Below are 23,160 nucleotides of genomic sequence, written 5' to 3'. Positions count from 1 at the left end.
GCCTCGGACCTTCCATTAAGTATTTCTCTTTACCTTCCTCCATCACACCGAAGCCATACTTTCCAGTTAGTTAGAACTTTTAGCCTTAATTTTTTAAGTGACATGTAAATAATTAACATTCCTCAGATTAGCAATACATTCATATTTTTTAAGAGACACAAACAGAAATTTCACTAGCTAAATAATTTTAAACAACAAAGGCACATATTTAAACAATAAAGATGGATAACATTCCCCATTAAAAACTTTGAATCACCACGGCAAGCAATATCAGTTTGTGAGCATACAGGCCTTGTTGACATCGTCTTGGGATAGCTGTATGCCTCTGTGGTCAGCGACTTCTCGTCCTTGAAAGACCTCTGCTGTTTCTTGTCCTTGAAAAGTCTCTTATCTCTGTTGCAGATGGAGATGGGTGTCAGAGATGGGAGTAGATGTCCATTCACAGTCAGGTGCCTTTTTCAAATGAGAAATGTGAATCCAGAGCTAACTCCTTTAAGTTTAGCTGCACATGGGTTAGTTAGTAATACCTGGTGAGGGCGTCTCCAACAAGGTTGGAGAGAGTCTTTTATTTGGTGTCTTTTCCAACGCACCAAATCTCCTGGTTGTAAGCCATGATCTTTGAAATCTTCATTGCCCGGGAGTGCACTGTGAAATGAATCTGTTACCAATTTTGTTAGTTCCTACAATGCAGAATGTCTGCTCTTTACTTTTCCTTATATTTGGGAAACAAAAGATTTAAAAGTCAACAATATTTTAAACAGTCATAAGAATAATTATCCTCAATTCATTTAGTCCCATAGTTATTTTTGTTTATCCTGATTATTTGCCAGCAGTTTTTGAATTCAGTTATTCCTTGAAGTTTTATAAATCTTCATCCAGTTCAAAAATATGACCTGCTTACAAGCCTGCAATTTAGATTAAGTCAGAGTCCTTTGGATTTTTTCCCCCAAATATATAATACACCTACAAATGCATCAGAATAAAGCTGTCCACGAATGACAAAATTTAAAAATGGCATGGTTATAGATTTGATACAAACTTTGCTTTTAACATTCCAAGACAACAATTTTTTTGGTAAGTAATAATCTCCATAAAATGACATGGAGAATATAAAATTTGTATGCCTTTAGACTCAGTTAGGATTTTCAGCACATAAAGAATAAATAATATGTAGGATTTTAAAATGAGGCACATGGCTTATTGCAAGCAGTGTTTTCAGCATTGAAAATAATTCATAAACTCCCAATCTGTAACAACCCAGTGGCCCTTCCTTGCTCCTGACTGGAGATCAGGCGCATGGTCTCTCCCGATGGGCTAATTCAAAGGGAGGGGTTGGCCTTTGCTGTTTCAAGATGGCGGCTCCTAGGGGAGCGGCAAGCCATGTGGCCATCATGGCGGCTGCCAAGTCACGCAGCTCAACTTGGTGGCTGGCAACACTGTTCTTTGCAATTAAATTTAAACTGGTTTTTGTATTAAAATTTCAGTTGAGATCACAGAGTTAATCCTTTTTTTAATCAGACCAATAAGCAGCACATTTTGAATTCCTATTTCAGAGAAAGCCAAAATTATTTTTTCAAAAATACCACAATTACACAATTTCTCCCAATTCAAGCCAAACCTTAAACTTTTAGCTGGCAAGTCAAATATTTAGCATTTCTTAATCAGTAACATTTTTAAGAATAAACTTCAAAAATATGAGACACAATCAACCAACAGATTTAATTCTACCCTCTAGATTTCGTACGAGGCACACTCAGATCAATATTATGTATTATGTCACTTCAAAATACCTAGACATAAGTTTTTATCGTTTGATTCAGTAAACTTTAAGGTCTCAAGTTCCCAGCAGCTCTGGAAAACCATACCTGAGGCTGGTAAAACAGGCCTGGCCCAGCCCTTGACTTTAAAACAACCATTTTTCTCTGGAGAAAGTCAAGAAGCAAATTTGTAGCTACATAATTTCTTGAGATTCAAATCCAATTATTATTATTAAGGCATTTACTTTGGCAAATTTTTGTAACAGATACAATTTTACTGAATTTTCTTCTGGAGGCTTGTTGCTAGAACAAGCCTGCATTTCTTCCCTGGGTAAAATTCGCCATTTTTCTTAGGAAATAATCAGTCTTGGGTTTTATTCTGTACATGTATGAAGAGAGTCCAGTTCAAAACTCTATCTAAATGTCCAAAAACAGGACAATTGTGCCCATTAGTTTTAAACCAGCTTTTCTCTTTACATGTGAACAGAAGTACCAGACGCATTTTTAAATTTTGTAAAACTTTTCAATTACAAGGAGACTTTAAATTAGAATACTTGGGGAGGAGGCGTCCATATTGGATCACCATGTGCTGCCTTCTTTCGTTCCCCACATCCTGCTTTGGGGAAGTTTCAGCAAATGACTCAAATGGCGTATTTTTCCCAAAGTCATGATTAATAAAAAGACATTTAATTTTTTTTTCCTATTTCACTACAACAAAGACACAAAAACATCAAGGCACACAGAACACACTAAAGTTTACAGCAGAGAATGTCCAGTATTAGAAACTACCAAAGCAGTGTCTTTTGTCCCTGCTTCAGGAACTTCCCCTCTCTAGAATTTCAGTATATTCCCAATGGACTATTCAAAAAACAAACAAACAATGGGCTAAAGGAAAAACAAGGAGTAGATATTAATTAACTTCAGAATAGTTCTGAGACAGTCTCTAAAACTTTATTAATTTCCATCTTATTAGAATAAATTTTTTCTATGCTTTTCTCTAGAAGCTTCTAATTTCCAAATCAAGATATGCTTCCCATGTACTCATTCAGTTTAATTTCAGAGCCGGCATTTTCTAATTTTTGCATGCAAAATATTAACATGGATACCCCAAACAAACTGCATTTTAGCCATTTCTCAGTTAATATTTTCTAACTAAATCTTCCCATTTCTGTCAAGTACTTGCAAGTAAAGGCTTCCTATCAGGAGTATTAAATGAGGGCTGGTGTCTCGGGAGCTTCTGGCCTTGGCGGCACAATTTCCCATGTTAACTTTTTTATTACTATTGAATATCTGTAGAGTCTGAGCAAATTTTCTAGGGGGTGTTATGTAGTGGGTTGCAAAATGCACTGCTTATGGGTTGAGCTCCATGAGTCTGTCCCCTCTCACGTCACAATTCAACCCTCTTACGTGTCTCGGTTTCTCTCCTGGCTGTCTAAAACAGCCAGAAAGGCTCGGGGCTCTGGCTTACCAGGCCTTATGGGCGCTCCCCCGGATGAGCAAGTCAGTTAATTACAGTTGAGTTGGAATTTCCCTGTGGGGCTCCTGCACGTCATGAGGTATAACTTCTGACACCTCCACAAAGGTTCTTAGTTGCCTAAGAACACCCGGGAACCAGGCAGGAGGGAGGATGTGCCCCTTTATCTTCAGAGCTGTCAGCTCTCATTTATACAGCGAAGGTTTTCTTTTTTGCTCAGACTCTCAGAAAGCAAAACTAATTGAAGAGCCAAAATCAAATCCAGCCACCCATTTTTTTTACTCCAGTCCTGCCTTAGCCTGGGTTCTGTCAACCCTTAACCTGGGGTCCTAATCAACCCTGATTCCACCTCGAGGATTTTAAACAGATCAAATAAAGTCCAACCTTCGACCAAAGGAAGGGAAGGTTCTGGATCCAAGAGAAAACTAGCCCATGTTCACCCAATGGGCAGAGAACTGGCAGGCTCAATGGGCCCTTTGCTGGATCCTAGCACTGAGTCAAAGTCCAAGGGATGGTCCTGGGTGAGTTTCTTTGGAATCCTGCTGTGACTACGCCAATTAATGTTAACGTAAAAAACCATTGAAACCTATAAAGAATTTTTGTGAGTTTATTTGAGCCAAACTGTCGACATATGCCGGGAAGCAGAACCTCAATGAATTGAGATAGTGCTCCAGAGAATGGCAGGGTTACATCCGTATTTATACATGAAATTCATTGGTGACAGATTTAAGGAGGTGGGATTAAGCGAAGCGGGGAAACCTCTGTGATAGGATTAAAAGTAAGATGATGGACACATACTTAGGGGGGGTGCAGGAACAATTAACATGATGATGAAGGAATTTGTGGCATATGTCCTGGGCCCAGCACACCTGGCTGTTCCCCAGGGGTTTCAGATACAGGGAAGTCACAAGTTACCCAGACATTTCAAGGGTATGTTATCATAGATGCAAAAAGACAGATAGGCTCAGTTACAGTAAAGGTTGACCTTATCAGTGAGGATATCACCTTAGGACGTAACTGCCCACCATAACTGCTTTTAGTTAAGGTTTAATTTCAGACCATCCTTTGTGGTTACTTTAGGTCTCGAGTCTGCAAAACTGCCATGCAGGCCTCTCCTGAGCCTGTCAGGTCAACATGTGGCCCCTTTCGTCCACAATATATATAACTAAAATGAAAAAAAACGTGATAAAGCTTTTCTAGTGGTAATTATATATGCCTAAACGTAGTTTTCCAAAGTCTTTGATAACTTAAAACTTTTGAATTTGCTGAATTAAATAATAAAAATTATTAAATATGTAGGTATTTTAAAATGACAGAATACTAAAACATTAATCTGTTTGCCTCACACGAAAAATCTAGAAGATAGATTTGAATCTATTAATTGAATATGTCTTATATTTTATTTGAAATATCTCTTAAAATATGCATATATATTACTAATCTGAGAAATGCTAAGAATTTAACTTGTCACCTAAAATTTGAAGCTTCTGCCCTGACCGGTTTGGCTCAGTGGGTACAGCGCTGGCCTGTGGACTGAAAGGTCTCAGGTTCAATTATGGTCAAGGGCATGTACCTTGGTTGTGGGCACATCCCCAGTAGGAGTTGTGTGGGAGGCAGCTGATTGCTGTTTCCCTCTCATCAATGTTTCTAACTCTCTATCCCTCTCCCTTCCTCTCTGTAAAAAATCAATAAAGTATATTTTAAAATTTGAGGCTTCTAAGAGTTAAAAGTATAAATTAAATTGGGAGAAATTATATGGTCATTATAACAGAATGCATGAAGCATGGAAATTCATTTTTGAGGAAAATAATTCTTGCATTTTCTCTGGAAAATTAGTAGTTCAAAATATATTGTAATATTAATGCATATGTGTGTCTGTGTACTACGTCTGATAAGACTTCAACCTAGAGTATAATATTTTATTGGCCTGATTAAAAGAGGATTAATTCTATAGTCTAAACCAAATTTTTAATATTAAAGCTGATTTAAATTTAATTGATGTCTTTTATAATAATTACAAACAGTGTGTAATATAATCTTTGGGTTATGTATATTTGATAGTCTTTCCAAGTTACATTTCAAGACTTTAACCAAGAGGGATATTTCAAGGGCCCTGGAATGATTCAAGGATTTATTCTCTCTTCTTAAGAGAAATATTTTTAACTAAATCGGGCCAATGTAATATACTTGAAATCATATAGGAAGCTTTGTCAAACAAAAAGTAATAACTATGTTCTATTTATATACATGTATTTTGAAAGTGATTGAGGTTTCAGCCTCTAAGCTTGGCAGGAAACGAGAATACTCAGTAACCGAATTTTAAAACAGGGGCATACATAATGCCTCAGACCCCCACTCAGCCTGCTCTTCAGATGGCATCTGTACTTCATGGGTCAAATGTATAAGTTTGCTTACTTTGCTTTTTCAATAAAGGTGCATACTTTACTTAATAAGTTAGCTTTTCACAATATAATCAAGATTTCATATAAAGTCATTTATATGTGAAGCCAATATGTTATGAGAAATTGGTTCTAGTAAAGTCCAAAGTAAAATTTGCATATATATGCAAATGAGCACTAGCCAAAAAGAATGCTGTTTAGAAATAAATTTAAGCTTAAAAAGGAGAAATTTAAAAATCTCTTCCACTACTATTTACAAAATAAACTAAAAGTTATTATTCAAGCATTAAATCTCATCATTAATGAGACACCGTAAGTAAAAAGAAAGTTACTTTCACTTAAGATGTATGCATTGCAGCATTGGCCAGCATGTCTCTCTCCTACCTGCTTTTATGGAAGGTGACCAAGTTGGTTGCTCTGTTTGAAAATAAGTCTTTAATGTAATGACTTATGGTAAACCCACAGGAAAAGCAGACTTTAGCAATGTTTACCCAATTAAGAAAGAAACTCTCTAAAAGGGGGTTAAAGATTGCTCTGGAAATGATACAGAAGGAAACGTCCTTCAATGAACTAAGAACCATAATTGAAAACCAATGTATTAGGCCTTCAAAAGTAGAAATACAAAAGAGTTGCCTTAAGACCCTGAATGACTTCCTGAAATTATTAGGGGACATTAATTGGTTAAAATTAATATCTAAAAATCTCTATGGGAGCCCTAGCCAGTTTGGCTCAGTGGATAGAGCGTCAGCCTGTGGACTCGAGGGTCCCAGGTTCGATTCCAGTCAAGGGCCTGTACCTTGGTTGCAGGCACATCCCCAGTAGGGGGTGTGCAGGAGGCAGCTGATCCATGTTTCTCTCTCATTGATGTTTCTAACTCTCTATCCCTCTCCCTTCCTCTCTGTAAAAAATCAATAAAATATATTAAAAATCTCTATGGGAGAAATAACAAATTTATTCAATATACTTAGGGAATCCTGAGAAAGCTTTTATTAAGTGTATGCAGGGAACCACGAAATCATTTTCTAATTTCATGGCTTGCCTCACTCAAGCAGTGGGATGGCAAATACAACATGAAACAGCAGTTTGCAACCATCTAGAAAATCTAGATGCCAAGTGGTTTGGGGCCATCTAGTAAATCCTATCTTCCCTAAACCAAGAACACTTAAGAATAAATGATTTGGATTTTGCCTCCCTAAACAGGGTAAATAGCTTATGTCAATGTACTCAAGGAAACTGATAGCAGATATCCAATTAGTGTCATTTGCTGTCCATGCCCAAGGACAAATGAAGTTAGAAAATAAACCTTATTTCAGACTGATTTGAATTGACAAATTGGAATAAATGGATATTCAGAGGAACTTAACTGTCACCTACTAAAAAACAAGTTACTACAATTTTTATATTACACCCCTATTATCATACCAAAAACAAACAAACAAACAAAAAACCAAGAACTTATTTCTGGAGCACTAACTGCTTTTACTGATGGTTCATCTAATGGTAAAGTGCCTTATCATGCAATGGATTCAGACCGTCATCCAGACCAGTCACACTTCTGTGCAAAGAATTGAATTAGAAGCTATCAAGGCTGCGCTGCAGGATTTCCAAAAGCCTCTTAATATTATTTCTAATTCTGCCTATGCTGCTGGCTTGGTAAACAGAATTGAAACTACTCGATTAAAATGGCTGTGACCAAAGTCTACTTATGCTATTTAAACAGGTATAGCAAATTGTACAGCAAAGACAATATCCCTTTTATATTATTCATATCAGGGCTCATACCACTCTTCCTGGTCCTTTAACAAAAGGAAATGCATATGCCAATCAATTAGTTGCTTTATTACAACAGGCCACAGAATCTCATCAGCTTTTACATAAGCTTGCCAAAATGTTGTCTAAACAATTCTCAATCAGTCAACAGCAGGCTAAACAGATTATCACGGAACACCTGTATATTACATCTGCTTCAAGGGCCTAATACAGGAATTAACCCTCAAGTATTGATAAGGGACCATATCTGACAAATGGGTGTAACACATTATACTCCTTTTGGATGCCTTGGGGCATTGCATGTCTCTGTAGATACCTTTTCAAAGGTCCTGTGGGCTGCTGCATTTACAGGAGAAACTTAAAACAGGTCATTAATCATTGCCTAGCTGCTTTTGTCATCATGGGATTCCAAAAATTATTAAAACTGATAATGGACCTACATACACAACCTGTCATTTTCAACAATTCTGTAAAAAATGAAAAATTCAGCACATTACAGGAATATCATATAATTCCCAAGGACAGGCAATTATAGAATGCCAACATCAGCGGCTAAAATCCCAACTTGAAAAAAAGGGGGGGGGGAATAGTGATGCTGGCGTAATCTCCTATAGGTAGACTACACCAAACCTTAATTACCTTAAATTTTTTCACTTGTAACGCTGATGGCAAGACACCAATGGAACTACACTGGTGTAATAATAAGACAAAGGAAAAATGTCTGGTTAGATGGAAGGATCCTGAGTCTGGTTTATGGATAGGTCCCAACCCTTTATTAACCTTTGGTTGAGAATATGCTTGTATATTTCCAGAAAACTCCTCCAAGCCCGTGTGGATTCCTGCAAGGAACATCAAACTCCAACATAGAGCCATGGAAGGAACTGACCAAACTAGTGAAGACCTTGCACCTGGAGCCTCACCCTGTACCTGTGGCCCCAGACAGATGACTACACCAGCCACAGATAGCAGTAGCCCAAGCACGCTGAAGATAAGGAATGGGAGGAAAACAAGACAGACGACAAATAGTCTGGAGATGACATGGGGGATGTCTGCAGATGCGGAATGAAGAGTGTTAAAAGGACTTGAGCCTTACAGGTGGCATACACTTTTCAAGATTTATTAAGAAAACAAAAAGGGGGAGATGTGGGTAGCTACCGCATAACGCATACTGGAGTGAATTCTATCATGAACGTGCACCGATAAATGCAGGAGGCTGATGGACCTTGAGCGTTAGCAGGGCTTACACTAGGCATTGTGTTGAGACTGCGGTGGCTCGAAGCAATTTCCCAACCTGACAGTCTCCAAGTAAATGTTTACTGGACCTTACTGATCTTTACTGACCTTTGAGATTGTCTGTCTGCTACGTGCTTGCCGTGCTTTATTGAGGGCAAAATGTGTATGTAAAACTGAGTAAAAAGTAGACAAGGCCAGGACTCAGTGTGTCTCTTCAAGAAAGAGACTCCACCTGGCCCCCGCCCCTTAATAATTCATATTTTTGTTTAGCATTTTCATTTGTGCATTGGCCCCTCCTTCAGATTTTGAACCTCGCTGTGCAGGTCGTGGCATGTATATATTTCTGTTTTACACTCCTTCACTCCAAATGTTCACATTCTCATGTGCAGATTTTTTTTTCACCTCTCTAGTGGCTGGACTTACTCTTTCAGGGCATAGAGATCTGGTGAAGGATCATGGACAAGGAGTGGAAAATTCAAGAAAGTTCTGGCTGTTGCTAAAACTACCTCCTCCACTCTACCCACAACTTGCCACTGGTCTCCTCACTCTTTTTCTTCCCCTTGCAAAACATTCTGGTCATATTTTTTTTAAAGAAAGACATGATTTTTTTTCTACTCTCTTTATAGGGACTCACCAAACTCTGCTTACTATTTCACTTATATTTTCCAGGTCTGTTTGTTTGGTTGTTTTGGGTATTATCTTTCTGGGATGGGCTGGAGTGAATTCTAGCCATGTAACTATTTTGAGAACTTTTGGTACATTACCCTACCTTAAGAACACCCCACATATTGCAGCAAGAATTTAATAATGCTATGTCTGGAGCAGCCACCCTCATTTCATGGAGCTCAATTGCAGTCTCTGTTTCTTCAGATAAGCTCAAGCACCATAGTAAGCCTCAGCAACCTTGACACACTGGTACTTCTGATATGAGAGTTCCCTTGTGAAGAATACATGAAAGAACAGGTGCAATGTAGCAAGTACAGAGCCTGGCCAATAGCTGTCACTCAGCGTTCTCTGGGTTTGCAGAATGAGAGGACACAGTGTAATGCCACGGACACAGCCTGGCATTCAGAATTTCCTGTGTTTAGATACAAGTACCTAGGTCCCAAGGCCTCTTGACTCTAGTTGGCCTCCTCTGCAGGGGTGGTTCACTTTGAAACAGTTAACTGGGTGTTAGGCTAGTAGGAAACTCAAAGGGCAGTAATTATAGAATGTTTAGACTCCTCTGGCCCCCAGAGCTTTCACTATGCCTTTAAAAAAGCGACTTTCTGTAAAGATTTCATCATGTTTGTCTGTCCCTGAGGAAGTTGTTTGGGACCAGCTCTTGTCTTCCTCAGCAGCCCAAGTTGATCTTCAAACCTCCAGCTCCAGACCCCACAGATTCTTTTCACAAGAAACTTGTGAAGACATTGGTGACAAGTCACTGCCTTCAGGCAACGGTATGGGTGAGTTGATAAGCATGAGGCCTTGGCCTTAGATTCCCACAGGGCTAGAGGAGTTCTGGGTCTTCTCCTGTATCCCAACCCACAGATACTTCATCCAGCTGAACTCTCCCCTTTAGAAAAAGGGTGACAAGGGCTCAGGCTGACTATTTTCTGTGCTCTTGAGGAAATGAACCAAGTGGTCCCTGGCACACTCATCCTGGTTCCACATGGAAAAGCTCCCCTCCTTTGGATGTGGCTGAGGTGAAATTTATTTCTCTGCTTCAGGAGAAAGACTTGAGTCATGTGGGTCTTTTAGGTCCAGGGTTTGGAGATTGGGGAGGATCACCTAGGTTGGAGGGATTTTGTATAAATTAACATTCTTTGGATACATACCAGAATTGGGGAGGGGCAGAGAACCCACCAGTACCCTTGAATCTTACATCAGCTATTCAAGGTAGATTGTATTACCCCATAGCAGTTTATTGAGGCTTGCTTTATGGCCCAATATATGACCTATTCTGGAATGTCCCCTGTGTGGTTGTTCTGTACATTGTTTTATGTTAATTTACTTAATTCACATTTTAGAATCTTTTCCTTCTAGTTGAATTTTTGTCTGCCATTTATGTGTCAATCAGTGGGCTGTGTTAAAATTTTCCACTCTGTTCATAGATTTGTCCATTTCTCCATTTACTTCAGTCAGTTTTTGCTTTGCATGTTCTAGCTCCATAATAAGACATATAAATTTAGAATTCTGTATTAGTATCTTCTTATTGCATTGAACCTATTACAATAAAAAACTATTTTTTCCTTAGTATGCCTTTTACTATGAGTTTTCAGGAAGTTAGTATATAAATGATATACACTTAGCTTAAAAATCACTATATAATACAAAATGCCATGTTAATAGCAAAAGTTAAAAATCAAATTGCATGTGAAAAGTTGCATGAGGAAATTACCACCTATATTTTGACATAAGGTTTATATAAATGAAGTAAAAAATACTCTTAAACAATAGAGGGGTCAACTGATATCAGGGAGAATGTACACATAAATATAAATTCACAATAAACACTTAAAAATATGCCAAATGAACAAATTAAATAAAATGAAAATGAATCACATTAAATGAAACAGAGGGCTTATAAAATATAGCATATAATATTTCATTCTGTAAAAGAATATATCAACATGTGTATATATGTGTGTAATTGTAAGTGGGTGCATGACACAGAGGAAAATTATGAAAAACAGGCACAAATAAATTAACGGATACTATATTTGTATTATGATGAGCAGAAGGGAGGCCTATAGGGAGAGAGAGAATAATTTTATTTTCTACATTTACATTTCTATATTGTTTAATAATTGTTCACCAATACAAAGTATTCATTGGTAATCTGAAAAAGTTGTTGAGATAAAAATTTATTAACAGGAAAATCTGCAGATCAAGTCATAAAATGATAGTTTAGAAATACATTTACTGACTTAGAAATATGTTTATGTAATGCTGCATAAAAATAGAAAATTTAAAAAAGTTTCTCAGATAATTCAATGTGTTAGCACTGGTGAGATTTAGAACATTTTTAAAATTTTCTATTTCTGTAGATTTTAAAATATGGAATTTTAAAAAATAAAAGATTGGAGATATAAAATTACACTGATTATAAATATGATGCTTTTATATTCTTTGGTTTGGAAATAAATTCATGGCTTTATAAATAAAGGTTTTTATGGGGAAAAAGAAGAACATAAGCACACTTTATTTTACAGTGTTTGTGTGTGTGTGTGTGTGTGTGTGTGTGTGTTATCTGTATGTTTCTATACCTCAATCTTCTTCACAACAATTTATCCACACACTTACTCTTGCAGCTTTCTATTCAGTTCACTTACAGGCTGGACTTCTAGCCCTAGCACTTGAAGATGCCAGGATGGACATAAATAAAGAAGGATCATTGTCAGCATATAGAAAAGTCCCTCTAAACTCCCTACAGTTTACCAAACCCCTAGCTGAGACTTTCACACCTACAATTCTGACTCTGATGTCTAGATGACATCTTTCTGTTTCCTAAGGATATTGTTCCTAATGAAAAGGCAGAATTTTAAGAAACAGAAACAAATATTTTCTTCAAGTAGATTACAAAACAGTAAGTACTCTGTGATCTCCACTCTCTTTGAAAAAGTCATCCTATATAATAAAGAGGTAATATGCAAATTAACCCTCACACCCTCACAAGATGGCTGCCTATGACCAGGCTGGCAGGGGGGTTAGTGAGGGATGACCAAACGACTGAACAGCAGGCTGCATGGGATGACCAGGTTGGTGGGGGGGCCGTGAGGGGTGACCAGGCCAGCAGGGGGGAGAGTTGGGGGTGACCAGGCTGGTGGGGGGGGTGTGTTAGGGGCAACCAGGCTGGCAGAGGGGGGGGATAATTGAGGGTGACCAGGCCAGCAGGGTGGGGCAGTAAGAGGTGACCAGGCTGGTGGGGGGGGCAGTGAGGGGCAACTAGGCTGGCAGGGGGGGTAGTTAGGGGCGAGCAGGCTGGCAGGTAAGGGCAGTTAGAAGCTACTAGGCAGGTAGGTAGGTGAGCAATTAGGAAACAGCAGTCCAGGATTGTGAGAGGGATGTCCAACTGCTGGTTTAGGCCCAATCCCACAGGAGTTGGCAGTCTGACATCCCCCAAGGAGTCCTGGATTGGAGAGGGTGCAGGCTGGGCTGAGGGGACCCCACCTCACCCCTGTGCAAGAATTTCATGCACCGGGCCTCTAGTCCTATCTAATAATAGAGAAACATGGTAATTAGCCGTAACTTTGCTACCCTTCCCATTGGCTAATCAGTGAGATATGCAAATTAACTGTCAGCCAAGATGGCAGCCGGCAGCCAGGCAGCTGAAGCGAACATGAGGCTTGCTTGCTCCAGTGACAGAGGAAGCCAACGTTCCCCACCTGACGCCGCCCAACTCTGAGCTCCTGAAGCAACAGCTCCAAAAGATACAATGTTTCAATTATAGAAGCTAAAAGATGGCGGTTAATTTGCATATACCAGTTGCGAGGGAAGACTGAGGACAACATGGAGGCCAAGCAGTACAGAAGGGAGCTAAGTAGAGGTCTCAAGGACAGAAACGGAGCCAAGGCTGCAGAGGTGGGAGGTGGGAGGTAGGTGGGAGGGCAAGCCCAGCCACAGCGGCTGCTAGCTGGAGGGGCAGCGGCTTGGAGGGGAAGGGGCAGCTCCTGGGAGCGGGAGGGGAAACCTGCCACAGCACCTGGGAATGGGAGGGGAAACCCAGCCGCAGCAGCTCGGAGTGGGAGCGAAGCCCGCCTCAGTGGGTTTCACTCCCCTCTCTGCTTCGCTTCAGCTGCTGGAAGCCCTATTCTTGCAGGAATCTTCCTGCAATGGGCCTCTAGTCCTATATAATAAAGAGGTAATGTGCAAATTGACCATCACTCCAACACACAAAAATGGCTGCCCCCATGTGGTCAAAGATGGCCACCCCCATGTGGACACAAGATAGCTGTCACAAGACGGCCAGCAGGGGAGGGCAGTTGTGGGTGATCAGGCCAGCAGGGGAGGGCAGTTGTGGGTGACCAGGCCTGCAGGGGAGGGCAGTTGGGGGTGACCAGGCTGTCAGGGGAGGGAAGTTGGAGACCAGGCTGGCAGGGGAGGGCAGTTGGTGGTGACCAGGTCTGCAGAGGAGGACAGTTAGGGGTGACCAGGCTGGCAAGGGCGGGCAGTTAGGGGTGACCGGGCCAGTATGGGAGGGCAGTTAGGGGCAATTAGGTCTGCAGGGGAGGGCATTTGGGAGGGGACCCAGGCCAGCATGGGAGGCAGTTGGGGATGACCAGGCCTATAGGGGAGGGCAGTTGGGGGTGACCAGGCCAGCTGGGGAGGGCAATTAGGGGCAATCGGGCTGGCAGGGGAGCTGTTAGGCATTGATCAGTCTGGCAGGGGAGTGGCTAGGGGGTGATCAGGCTGGCAGGAAGAAGCGGTTAGGGGCAATCAGGCAGGCAGGCAGGTGAGCGGTTGGGAGCCAGCAGTCCTGGATTGTGAGAGGGATGCCAGATTGGAGTGGGTGCAAGCTGGGCTGAGGGACACCCCCCCATGCACGAATTTCATGCACCGGGCCTCTAGTATGTATATAAAAAGACTGAGGAAAGATACTTAGCTTCACTTCCTACTTACCCTGCATGTACATTTCAATTTATTAATGTGCATGGGTCTACTTTATGCTGGGCACTGTCAACCAATTTCTTATCTGCTTCCCATTCTCCCTCTCTGGATATGTAGACCTGCATAATTAGAAATATCCATGGAGAGCAAGACCTCAAACCAAGCAAAATTAGATCAAACATGATGGTGAGTCCTGGAAGCCCAGCATTGAAACAAGAAATGCAGCAGAGTGGGAAATGTTTCTACCTTGGGAAACAGAGGCAACATGTACCCAAGCATTTGTCCTATTGCATAGCATACTCCTGGACTGGATGTCTTCACGGGTGAATTTTAGCAAATATTTCAAAAAAAAAGAAAACTAACATTTATCTTTCTCAAACTATTTCAAAAAATTCAAAAGGAGGGATGTTCATTTTATGAGGCCAGCATTATCCTAATTCCAAAACTAAGTAAAGACACTACAAGGAAAGAAAATTATATGCCAATATCCCTGGTGAGCATAGATGCTAAAATTCTCAGCAAAGTATTAGCAAACTGGATCCAGCTATACATTAAAAAGATCATACACCATCATCAAGTGGGATTTATTCCAGGGATGCAGATGTAGTACAATATCCATAAATCAATAAGCTTGATATATCGCATAAACAAAATGAAGGATAAAGACAACATGATCAGCTCGGCCAGCATTGCTCAGTGGCTTTGCGTCGACCTATGAACCAGGAGGTCACAGTTCCATTCCAGGGCACATGCCCAGATTGTGGGCTTGATCCCCAGTAGGGGGCATGCAGGAGGCAGCTGATCAATGATTCTCTCTCATCATTGATGTTTCTATCTCTCTCTCCCTCTCCTTTCCTCTCTGGAATCAATAAAAATATATTTTTTAAAAAATGATCATATCAGTAGATGCAGAAAAAAAATTGATAAAATCCAGCATCCATTTATGATAAAACCTCTCAGCAAAGTGGGAATAAAGGCGATATATCTCAACATAATAAAGGCCATATATTAAAACCTACAGCCAACATCATGGTCAATGGGAAAAATCTACAAGTGTTTCCCTTAAGATCAGGAACAAGTCAGAGATGTCCAGTTTCACCACTTTTATTCAATATAGTCCTGGAAGTCATAACCACAGCAATCAGACAAGAAGAAATAAAAGTCATCCAAATTGGAAAGGAAGAAGTAAAACTGTCTTAATTGCAGATGACATGATACTGTATACAGACAGTCCTTGGGTTACGTCGGACTCGAAGTACGTCCTTTTGTGGTTATGTTGCCATCTCTCATTTATTTATAAAAAAAAAAGTTTTATTATTTCGACATATGTACATATGTGCTTTGGGTTTTTATTATTTATTTACCACAAGTAAAGGTCAGGAATTGTTATCTTTCTTTTTTTTTTTTTTTACTGTTTCACTTCATTACTGCTGTGTATGTGCTCTATGTGAGTGACGTAGGTGCTTGTGTAGGTGGGTTCTGACTTACGGTGAAAATCGCGTTATGTTGCACCTTAGGAATGGATCTCCGATGTACTCCGAGCACCTACTGTATAAAGAACCCTAAAGATTCCACCAAAAAACTACTGGTACTGATAAATGAATTCAGTAAAGTTGCCAGATACAAAATAAATATCCAGAAATTAGTTGCATTTTTATACACTAATAATGAACTATCAGAAAGGAAAATTAAGAAAACAATCCCATTCACAATTGCTTCAAAAATAATATATCTAAGAATAAATTTAACCAATGATGTAGAAGACCTGTACTCAGAAAATTATAAGATACTGAAGAAAGAAATAGAAGAAAATACAAATAAGTGAAAGCATATGCTGTGTTCATGGATAGGAAGAAATAACATCATTAAAATGTCCATACTATCCAAAGCAATCTATAAATTCAATGCAACTTCTATCAAGATACCAATGGAGGAATCATGTTACTTGATATTAAAGTATACTACAAGGCATAATAATCAAAACCACATGGTGCTGGCATAAAAACAGACATACAGATAAATGGAACTGAACAGAGATCCAAGAAATAAACCAACCCCTTTATAGTCTATTAATATTTGACGAAGAAGGCAAAGCATACATTGAGGTAAAGATAGTTTATTCAATAAATGGCTTTGGGAATATTGGTCAGATATGTTAAAAAAAATAGAGCACTATGTTATACCATACACTAGAATAAACTCAAAATGGATTAAAGGCGTTTATTTAGACTCTAACCCATAAAAATCCTAGAAGAAAACGTTGGTAGTAAAATCTTGGACATTTCTCAAAGCAATATTTTTTCTGCTATATCTCCTCAGGCAAGGGAAATGAGAAAAAATAAAAAAGGGACTACATCAAAGTAAAAAGGTTATGCATAGTAAAGAAAACCATCAACAAAATGAGAATACTACCCACTGAATGGAGAATATATTCACCGATACATCTGATAAGGGTTTAATATCCAAAATTTATAAAGAACTTATACCAGTCTGCATTCCCACCAGCAGTGCACACGGGTTCCTTTTTCTCTGCATCCTCACCAGCACTTGTCATTTGTTGATGATAGCCACTCTGACAGATGTGCAATGGTACCACATTGTTGTTTTTATTTGTATCTCTCGGATGATTAGTGACTTAGAGCATGTTTTCATATGTCTCTTAGCCTTCCTTATGTCCTCTTTCGAAAAGTATCTACTTAGGTCCATTGCCCATTTTTTGATTGGGTTGTTTCTCTTTCTTTTGTTAAATTGTATGAGTTCCCTGTAAATGTTGGAGATTAAACCCTTATTGGTGATAACACTGGTAATTTATTCTCCCATGCAGTGGGCTTTCTTGTTGTTTTGTTGATGGTTTCTTTTGCTGTACAGAAGCTTTTTATTTCGATGTAGTCCCATTTGTTTATTTTCTCTTTAGCTTCCATTGCCCTAGGAGCTGTATCAGTGAAGATATTGCTTCAGCATATGTCTGAGACTTTGCTGCCTGTGGATTCCTCTAAGATTTTTATGGTTTCTTGTCTTATGTTTAAGTCCTTTATTCATTTTGCGTTTATTTTTGTGTTTGGTGTAAGTTGGTGGTCTAGTTTCTTTTTTTTTTTTTGTATGTATCTGTCCAATGTTCCCAACACCATTTATTGAAGAGACTGTCTTGACTCCATTGTATGTTCTTGCCTCCTTTGTCAAATATTAATTTAGCATAGTGGTTTGGGTCAATTTCTGGGTTCTCTATTCTATTCCATTGGTCTATATGTCTGTTCTTGTGCCAGTACCAGGCAGTTTTGAGAACAGTGGCTTTGTAATACAGCTTGATATCTGGTATTGAGATCCCTCCTACTTTGTTCTTCTTTCTCAGGATTGCTGCAGCTATTCAGGGTCTTTTTTTTTTTTTATTCCAGATGAATTCTTGGAGAGTTTGTTCTAGGTCTGTGAAATGTGCTATGGGTATTTTAATAGGGAGTGCATTGAATCTATAGATTGCTTTGGGTAGTATGGACATTTTCATTACATTGATTCTACCAATCCATGAACATGGTATGTTCTTCCATTTGTTTATGTCTTCCTCTATCTCTTTTTTCAGTGTCCTATAGTTTTCTGAGTATAGGTCTTTTACCTCTTAGTTAAGTTTATTCCTAGCACCCTAACCGGTTTGGCTCAGTGGATAGAGTGTTGGCCTGCTGACTGAAAGGTCCCAGGTTCTATTCCAGTCAAGGGCATGTACCTTGGTTGTGGGCACATCCCCAGTAGGATGTGTGCAGGAGGCAGTTGATCAATGTTTCTAACTCTCTATCCCTCTCCCTTCCTCTCTGTAAAAAATCAATAAAATATATATTTTTTAAAAAGTTTATTCCTAGGTATCTTAATTTTTTGGTGCAATGGTAAATGGGATTTTTTAAAAATATATTTTATTGATTTTTTACAGAGAGGAAGAGAAAAACATTGATGAGAGACAATCATTGATCAGCTGCCTCCTGCACACCCCCTCCTGGGAATGTGCCCTCAACCAAGGTACATGCCCTTGACCGGAATCGAACCTGGGACCTTTCAGTCCGCAGGCCGACGCTCTATCCACTGAGACAAACTGGTTAGGGCTGGGATTGTTTTTTAATCTCTTTTTCTGTAAGTTCACTGTTGGTGTATAAAAATTCAATAGATTTTGTGTTGTTAATTTTGTATCCTGCTACATTACCAAATTCATTTATTAAGTCTAATAATTTTTTGATGAAGTCTTTAGGGTTTTCTATGTACAGTATCATGTCATATGCAAATAATGACAGTTTTATGTCTTCTTTTCCAATTTGGATACCTTTTATTTCTTCTTGTCTAATTGCTATGGCTAGCACTTCCAGTACTATATCGAACAGGAGTGGTGAGAGTGGGCATCCTTATCTTTTTCCTGTTCTTAGGTGGAATGGTTTTAGTTTTTGCCCATTGAGTATGATGTTGGCTGTAGGTTTGTCATATAAGGCTTTTATTATGTTGAGGTATGACCTCTCTATTCCCATTTTGCTGAGGGTTTTTATCAAGAAAGGGTGTTGGATTTTGTCAAATGTTTTTTTCTGCATCAATTGATATGACTATGTGATTTTTATCTCTCAATTTGTTTATGTGATGTATCACGTTTATTGATTTGTGGATATTGTACCATCCTTGCATCTCCGGGATAAATCCTACTTGGTAATGGTGTATGATCTTTCTGATGTACTGCTGGATCTGATTTGCTAGAATTTTGTTGAGGATTTTGGCATCTATGTTCATGAGGGATAGTGGCTTGTAATTCTCTTTCAGGAGTTTCCTCAAAAAAACTAAAAATGGAACTCCAATTTGACCCAGTGATCCCACTTCTAGGAATATATCCTAAGAAACTAGAAACACCAATCAGAAAGGATACAGGCACCCCTATGTTCATAGCACAATTTACCATAGCTAAGATATGGAAACAGCCTAAGTGCCTATCAGGAGATGAGTGAATTAAAAAACTGTGGTACATATACTAATGGAATACTATGCTGCTGTACAAAAGAAGGAATTCTTACCATTTGCAACAGCATGGATGGAACTGGAGAGCATTATGCTAAGCGAAATAAGCCAGTAAGAGAAAGATAAATATCACATGATCTCACTCATTTGTGGAATATAATGAACAACATAAACTGATGAACAAAAACAGATCCAGAGACAGAGAAGCATCGATCAGACCGTCAAACCTCAGAGGGAAGGTAGGGGAGGGTGGGGGTAAGGGGGAGATGTCAACCAAAGGACTTGTATGCATGCATATAAGCCTAACCAATGGACACAGACACCAGGGGGGTGAGGGCATGAATGGGAGTGGGGTGGGAGGGCAATGGGGGGATAAGGACACATATGTAATACCTTATCAATGAAGAAAAAAAAGAACTTATAAAACTCAACACCAAAAAACAAACAATCCAATTAAAAATGGGCAAAGGACCTGAATAGACACTTCTCCAAAGAGGACGTACAGATGGCCAATAGAAATATGAAAAGGTGCTCATCATCAGTAATCATCAGAGAAAAACAAATTAAAACCACAGTGAGATATCACCCCACACCTGTCAGAATCAATGTATCAACAAACAACAAAGACAAAAGGGAGCCCTTGTGTACTGTTGGTGGGAATGCAAATTGGTGCAGCCACTGTGAAAAACAGTATGAATCTTCTTTAAAAATTTTAATTGGAATTGCCATATGACGTAGTGATTCCATTTCTGAGAACTTATCTGAAGAAAACTGAAACACTAATTCAAAAGAATATATGCACCCATATGTTCTTAGCAGCATTATTTACAATAGCCAAGAATTGGACATAGCCCAAGTGCCCATTAGTAGATGAGTGGATAAAAAAATCATGATACATTTACACAATGGAATACTACTTCGCCATAAAAAAGAGGGCAATCTTAACCCATTGTGAGAGTATGGATGGTCCTGAAGAGCATTATGCTAAGTGAAATAAGCCAGTCAGAGAAAGACACATTTCATATGATTTCACTCATTTGGAATTTAACGAACAAAATGAACTAACAAGCAAAATCAAGTTAGACTCATAGAGAGCAGGCTGACAACGGTCTGGGGTGGATGGATATAACACAAAAGAAAAAAAAAGAGAGAGAAAAAATGTCATGCATCCTGACAACAGTTTTGTTATTATGGGGGGTGGCAGATGGGGGGGGGGGATTAAGGAAGGTATAGGGGATAAATGGCAATATTCAGAAACTTGACTTGGGGTGGTGAACCTGAAACCTGTATAATTTTGTTAATCATTGCCACCCCAATAAATTCAATAAAAATGAGTAAAAAAGAGCAAATGCAATGTAGCAAGTACAGAGCCAGGCCAATAGCTTGCACTAAAATTCCCTGGGTTTGCAGAATGAGGGATCACAGTGTAGGCAACCGACACAGAGCTTAGCATGCAGAGTTCCCTGTGTTTGTAGCTACTAACAGCTGGGTCCCAGGCCTCCTGACTCTATTTGGCCTTCTCTGCAGGTGGTGTTCATTTGGAAACAATATACTTATTGGCAGTTTGTAGCAAGCTCAGGGGACTATAAGAATCATATTAAGTTAAGTATCCTCTAGCCCCCAGAGCTTTCACTATGCCTTTAAGAAAGAGACTTCCTGTAAGGACTCCATCTTGTCTGTCCCTGAGGAAGTTGTTTGGGACCAGCTCTTGTCTTCCTCAGCAGCCCAAGTTGATCTTCAAACCTCCAGCTCCAGACCTCACAGATTCTTTTCACAAGAAACCTGTGGAGACATTGGTGACAGGTTATTGCCTTCAGGCAATGGTATGGGTGAGTTGATATGCATGAGGCCTTGGCCTTAGATTCCCACAGGGCTAGAGGAGTTCTGGGTCCCCTCCCCCACTCCAATCGATAGGACACCTAGGCAACCTCCATTTTAAAAGAGGAGTGGTAAGGACAAGCCCAAACTATTTCCCTTCCTCTTGAGGAAATGGGCCAAGTGGTCCCTGCCACACTCATACTGGTTCCATATGGAAACCTTCCCCTCCTTTGGATGTGGCTGAGGTGTTTTCTATTTTTCCTTTCTTAAAGGGAAAGACCTGAGTTGTGCAGTCCAGGGGTTGGAGAGTAGAGAGGGTCACTTAGGTTGGGGGCTATAAATTAACATTATTTGGATGCATACCAGAGGTGGGGGAGGGGCAGAGAACCCACCAATACCCTTGATTCTTTACATTAAGTACTCAGGGTAGATTGTATTACTCCCATAGAAGCCTCTTGAGGCTTCCTTTATGGCCCAGCATATGGCCTATTCTGGAATGTTCCCTGTGTGGTTGTTATGTGCATTGGTCTATGTTTCTATGTAGCTGAATATTTGCCAGCCATTTTATATGCCACCCAATGAGATGTGTTAAAATTTCTCACTGTTGCCCTGGCCAGTGTGGCTCAGTTGGTTGGACATTGTCCCATGCATCAAAAGGTTACCAGCTCAATTCCTGGTCAGGGCACATGCCCAGGTTGTGGACTCAATCCTCAGTAGGATCATTCAGGAGGCAGCTGATTGATGTTTCCCTCTCATGTAAATGTTTTTCTCTCCCTCTCTTCCTCTCTTTCTAAAAATCAGTAAATAAATATACATATTTTTAATTTCCCACTGTAACTGTGGATTTGTCCATTATTCCAGTCACTTTTTGCTTTGCATATTTTGGCTCTGAAACATGCATACAAATTTAGAATTTTTTATTAATATCTTCCTATTGCATGAAACCCTTTACCCTAATGAAATCTCCTTCTTTCCTCTAGTAATGTTTTTTCTTTAGATTACATGTTGTCTTTTATCAATATGTTTAAACCAGCTTTGAGTAGATTCATATGTAAATGGTATACTTTTGCCACTACTTTTATTTCAGATTTTCTAGATCATTAACATTTTGCATGTATCTCTTTTAAGGAGTATTTGTTGGAATGTTTCTTACCCATTCCAATAATATTTGTATTTGGAATATTTAGTCAGAAACTGTTAAGGTCACACAATGAAATTACCTTAGAACACTTTGATTCCATTTAGTGTTCTCCCAATTTATTGTCATGCATTTCAATTCTCTACATATTTAACCCCCAGAATAAATTATTATCATTGTGTTATAGAATCAATATTCTTTTAGATTTGCCTACATAGTGATAAATATCATTAGTCTTTCTTTTTAAAAAAATATATTTTACTGATTTTTTACAGACAGGAAGGGAGAGGGATAGAGAGTTAGAAACATCAATGAGAGAGAAACATGGATCAGCTGCTTCCTGCACACCCCCTACTGGGGATGTGCCCACAACCAAGGTACATGCCCTTGACCAGAATCGAACCTGGGATCCTTGAGTCTGCAGGCCAACGCTCTATCCACTGAGCCAAACCGGTTAGGGCTCATTAGTCTTTCTTTCCTGCATTTATGTGCCTCCATCTGGGATCATATTTCTTCTGCCTGGAGAAGAATCTTTAATATTTCTTTTAGTTTCAGTCTTCTGGTCACAAATGTTCTCAGTATTTTCTATGTTAACATCACTATGAAATGCATATCTTTTCTTCAGGAATGTTTTTCCTTAAAGCATACTCTTTTCCCCTATGAATATTGTTATATGGACTTGATATTTTATTACTTTTGGAAACTTCACAACCAAGATCTTTTCAAATACCACTTCTGCACTGTTTCCTCTTCTTTTTACCAGACTCAAATTAAACATGGGTTAGATATATTCACTACATCTTCTTTAATTCCTTCCCCTTCTCACTAACTTTTTATTAATCCTCACCCCGGGGACATGCTTAGAGAGAGGGAAAGGGAGAGAGATAGAGAGAAACACTGCTTGGTTGCCTTCCACAGGTGCCCTAACTGGGGACTGAACCTGCAACCCAGGTATGTGTCCTGACCTGGAATTGAACCTGTGACCATTAGGTGCACAGGACAGTGCTC

General features: G+C 39.4%; 1 protein-coding gene across 1 annotated transcript in view; it reads left to right on the top strand.

Moving 5' to 3' along the window:
* Positions 1–23,160, top strand: part of NXF3 (nuclear RNA export factor 3) — a 37,051-nt gene that overhangs the window by 5,684 nt on the left and 8,207 nt on the right. Inside the window, 2 exon segments of the mRNA XM_036304136.1 lie at positions 7,137–7,283; positions 9,937–10,078. Of these exon segments, the coding sequence (XP_036160029.1) occupies positions 7,137–7,283; positions 9,937–10,078 (289 nt within the window).

Source organism: Myotis myotis, unplaced genomic scaffold (assembly GCF_014108235.1).
Source record: "Myotis myotis isolate mMyoMyo1 unplaced genomic scaffold, mMyoMyo1.p scaffold_m19_p_4, whole genome shotgun sequence".
NCBI classification, from domain to species: Eukaryota; Metazoa; Chordata; class Mammalia; order Chiroptera; family Vespertilionidae; genus Myotis; species Myotis myotis.
The sequence above is the reverse complement of the archived record's forward strand: the minus strand, read 5'-3'. Positions and strand labels throughout refer to the sequence as shown.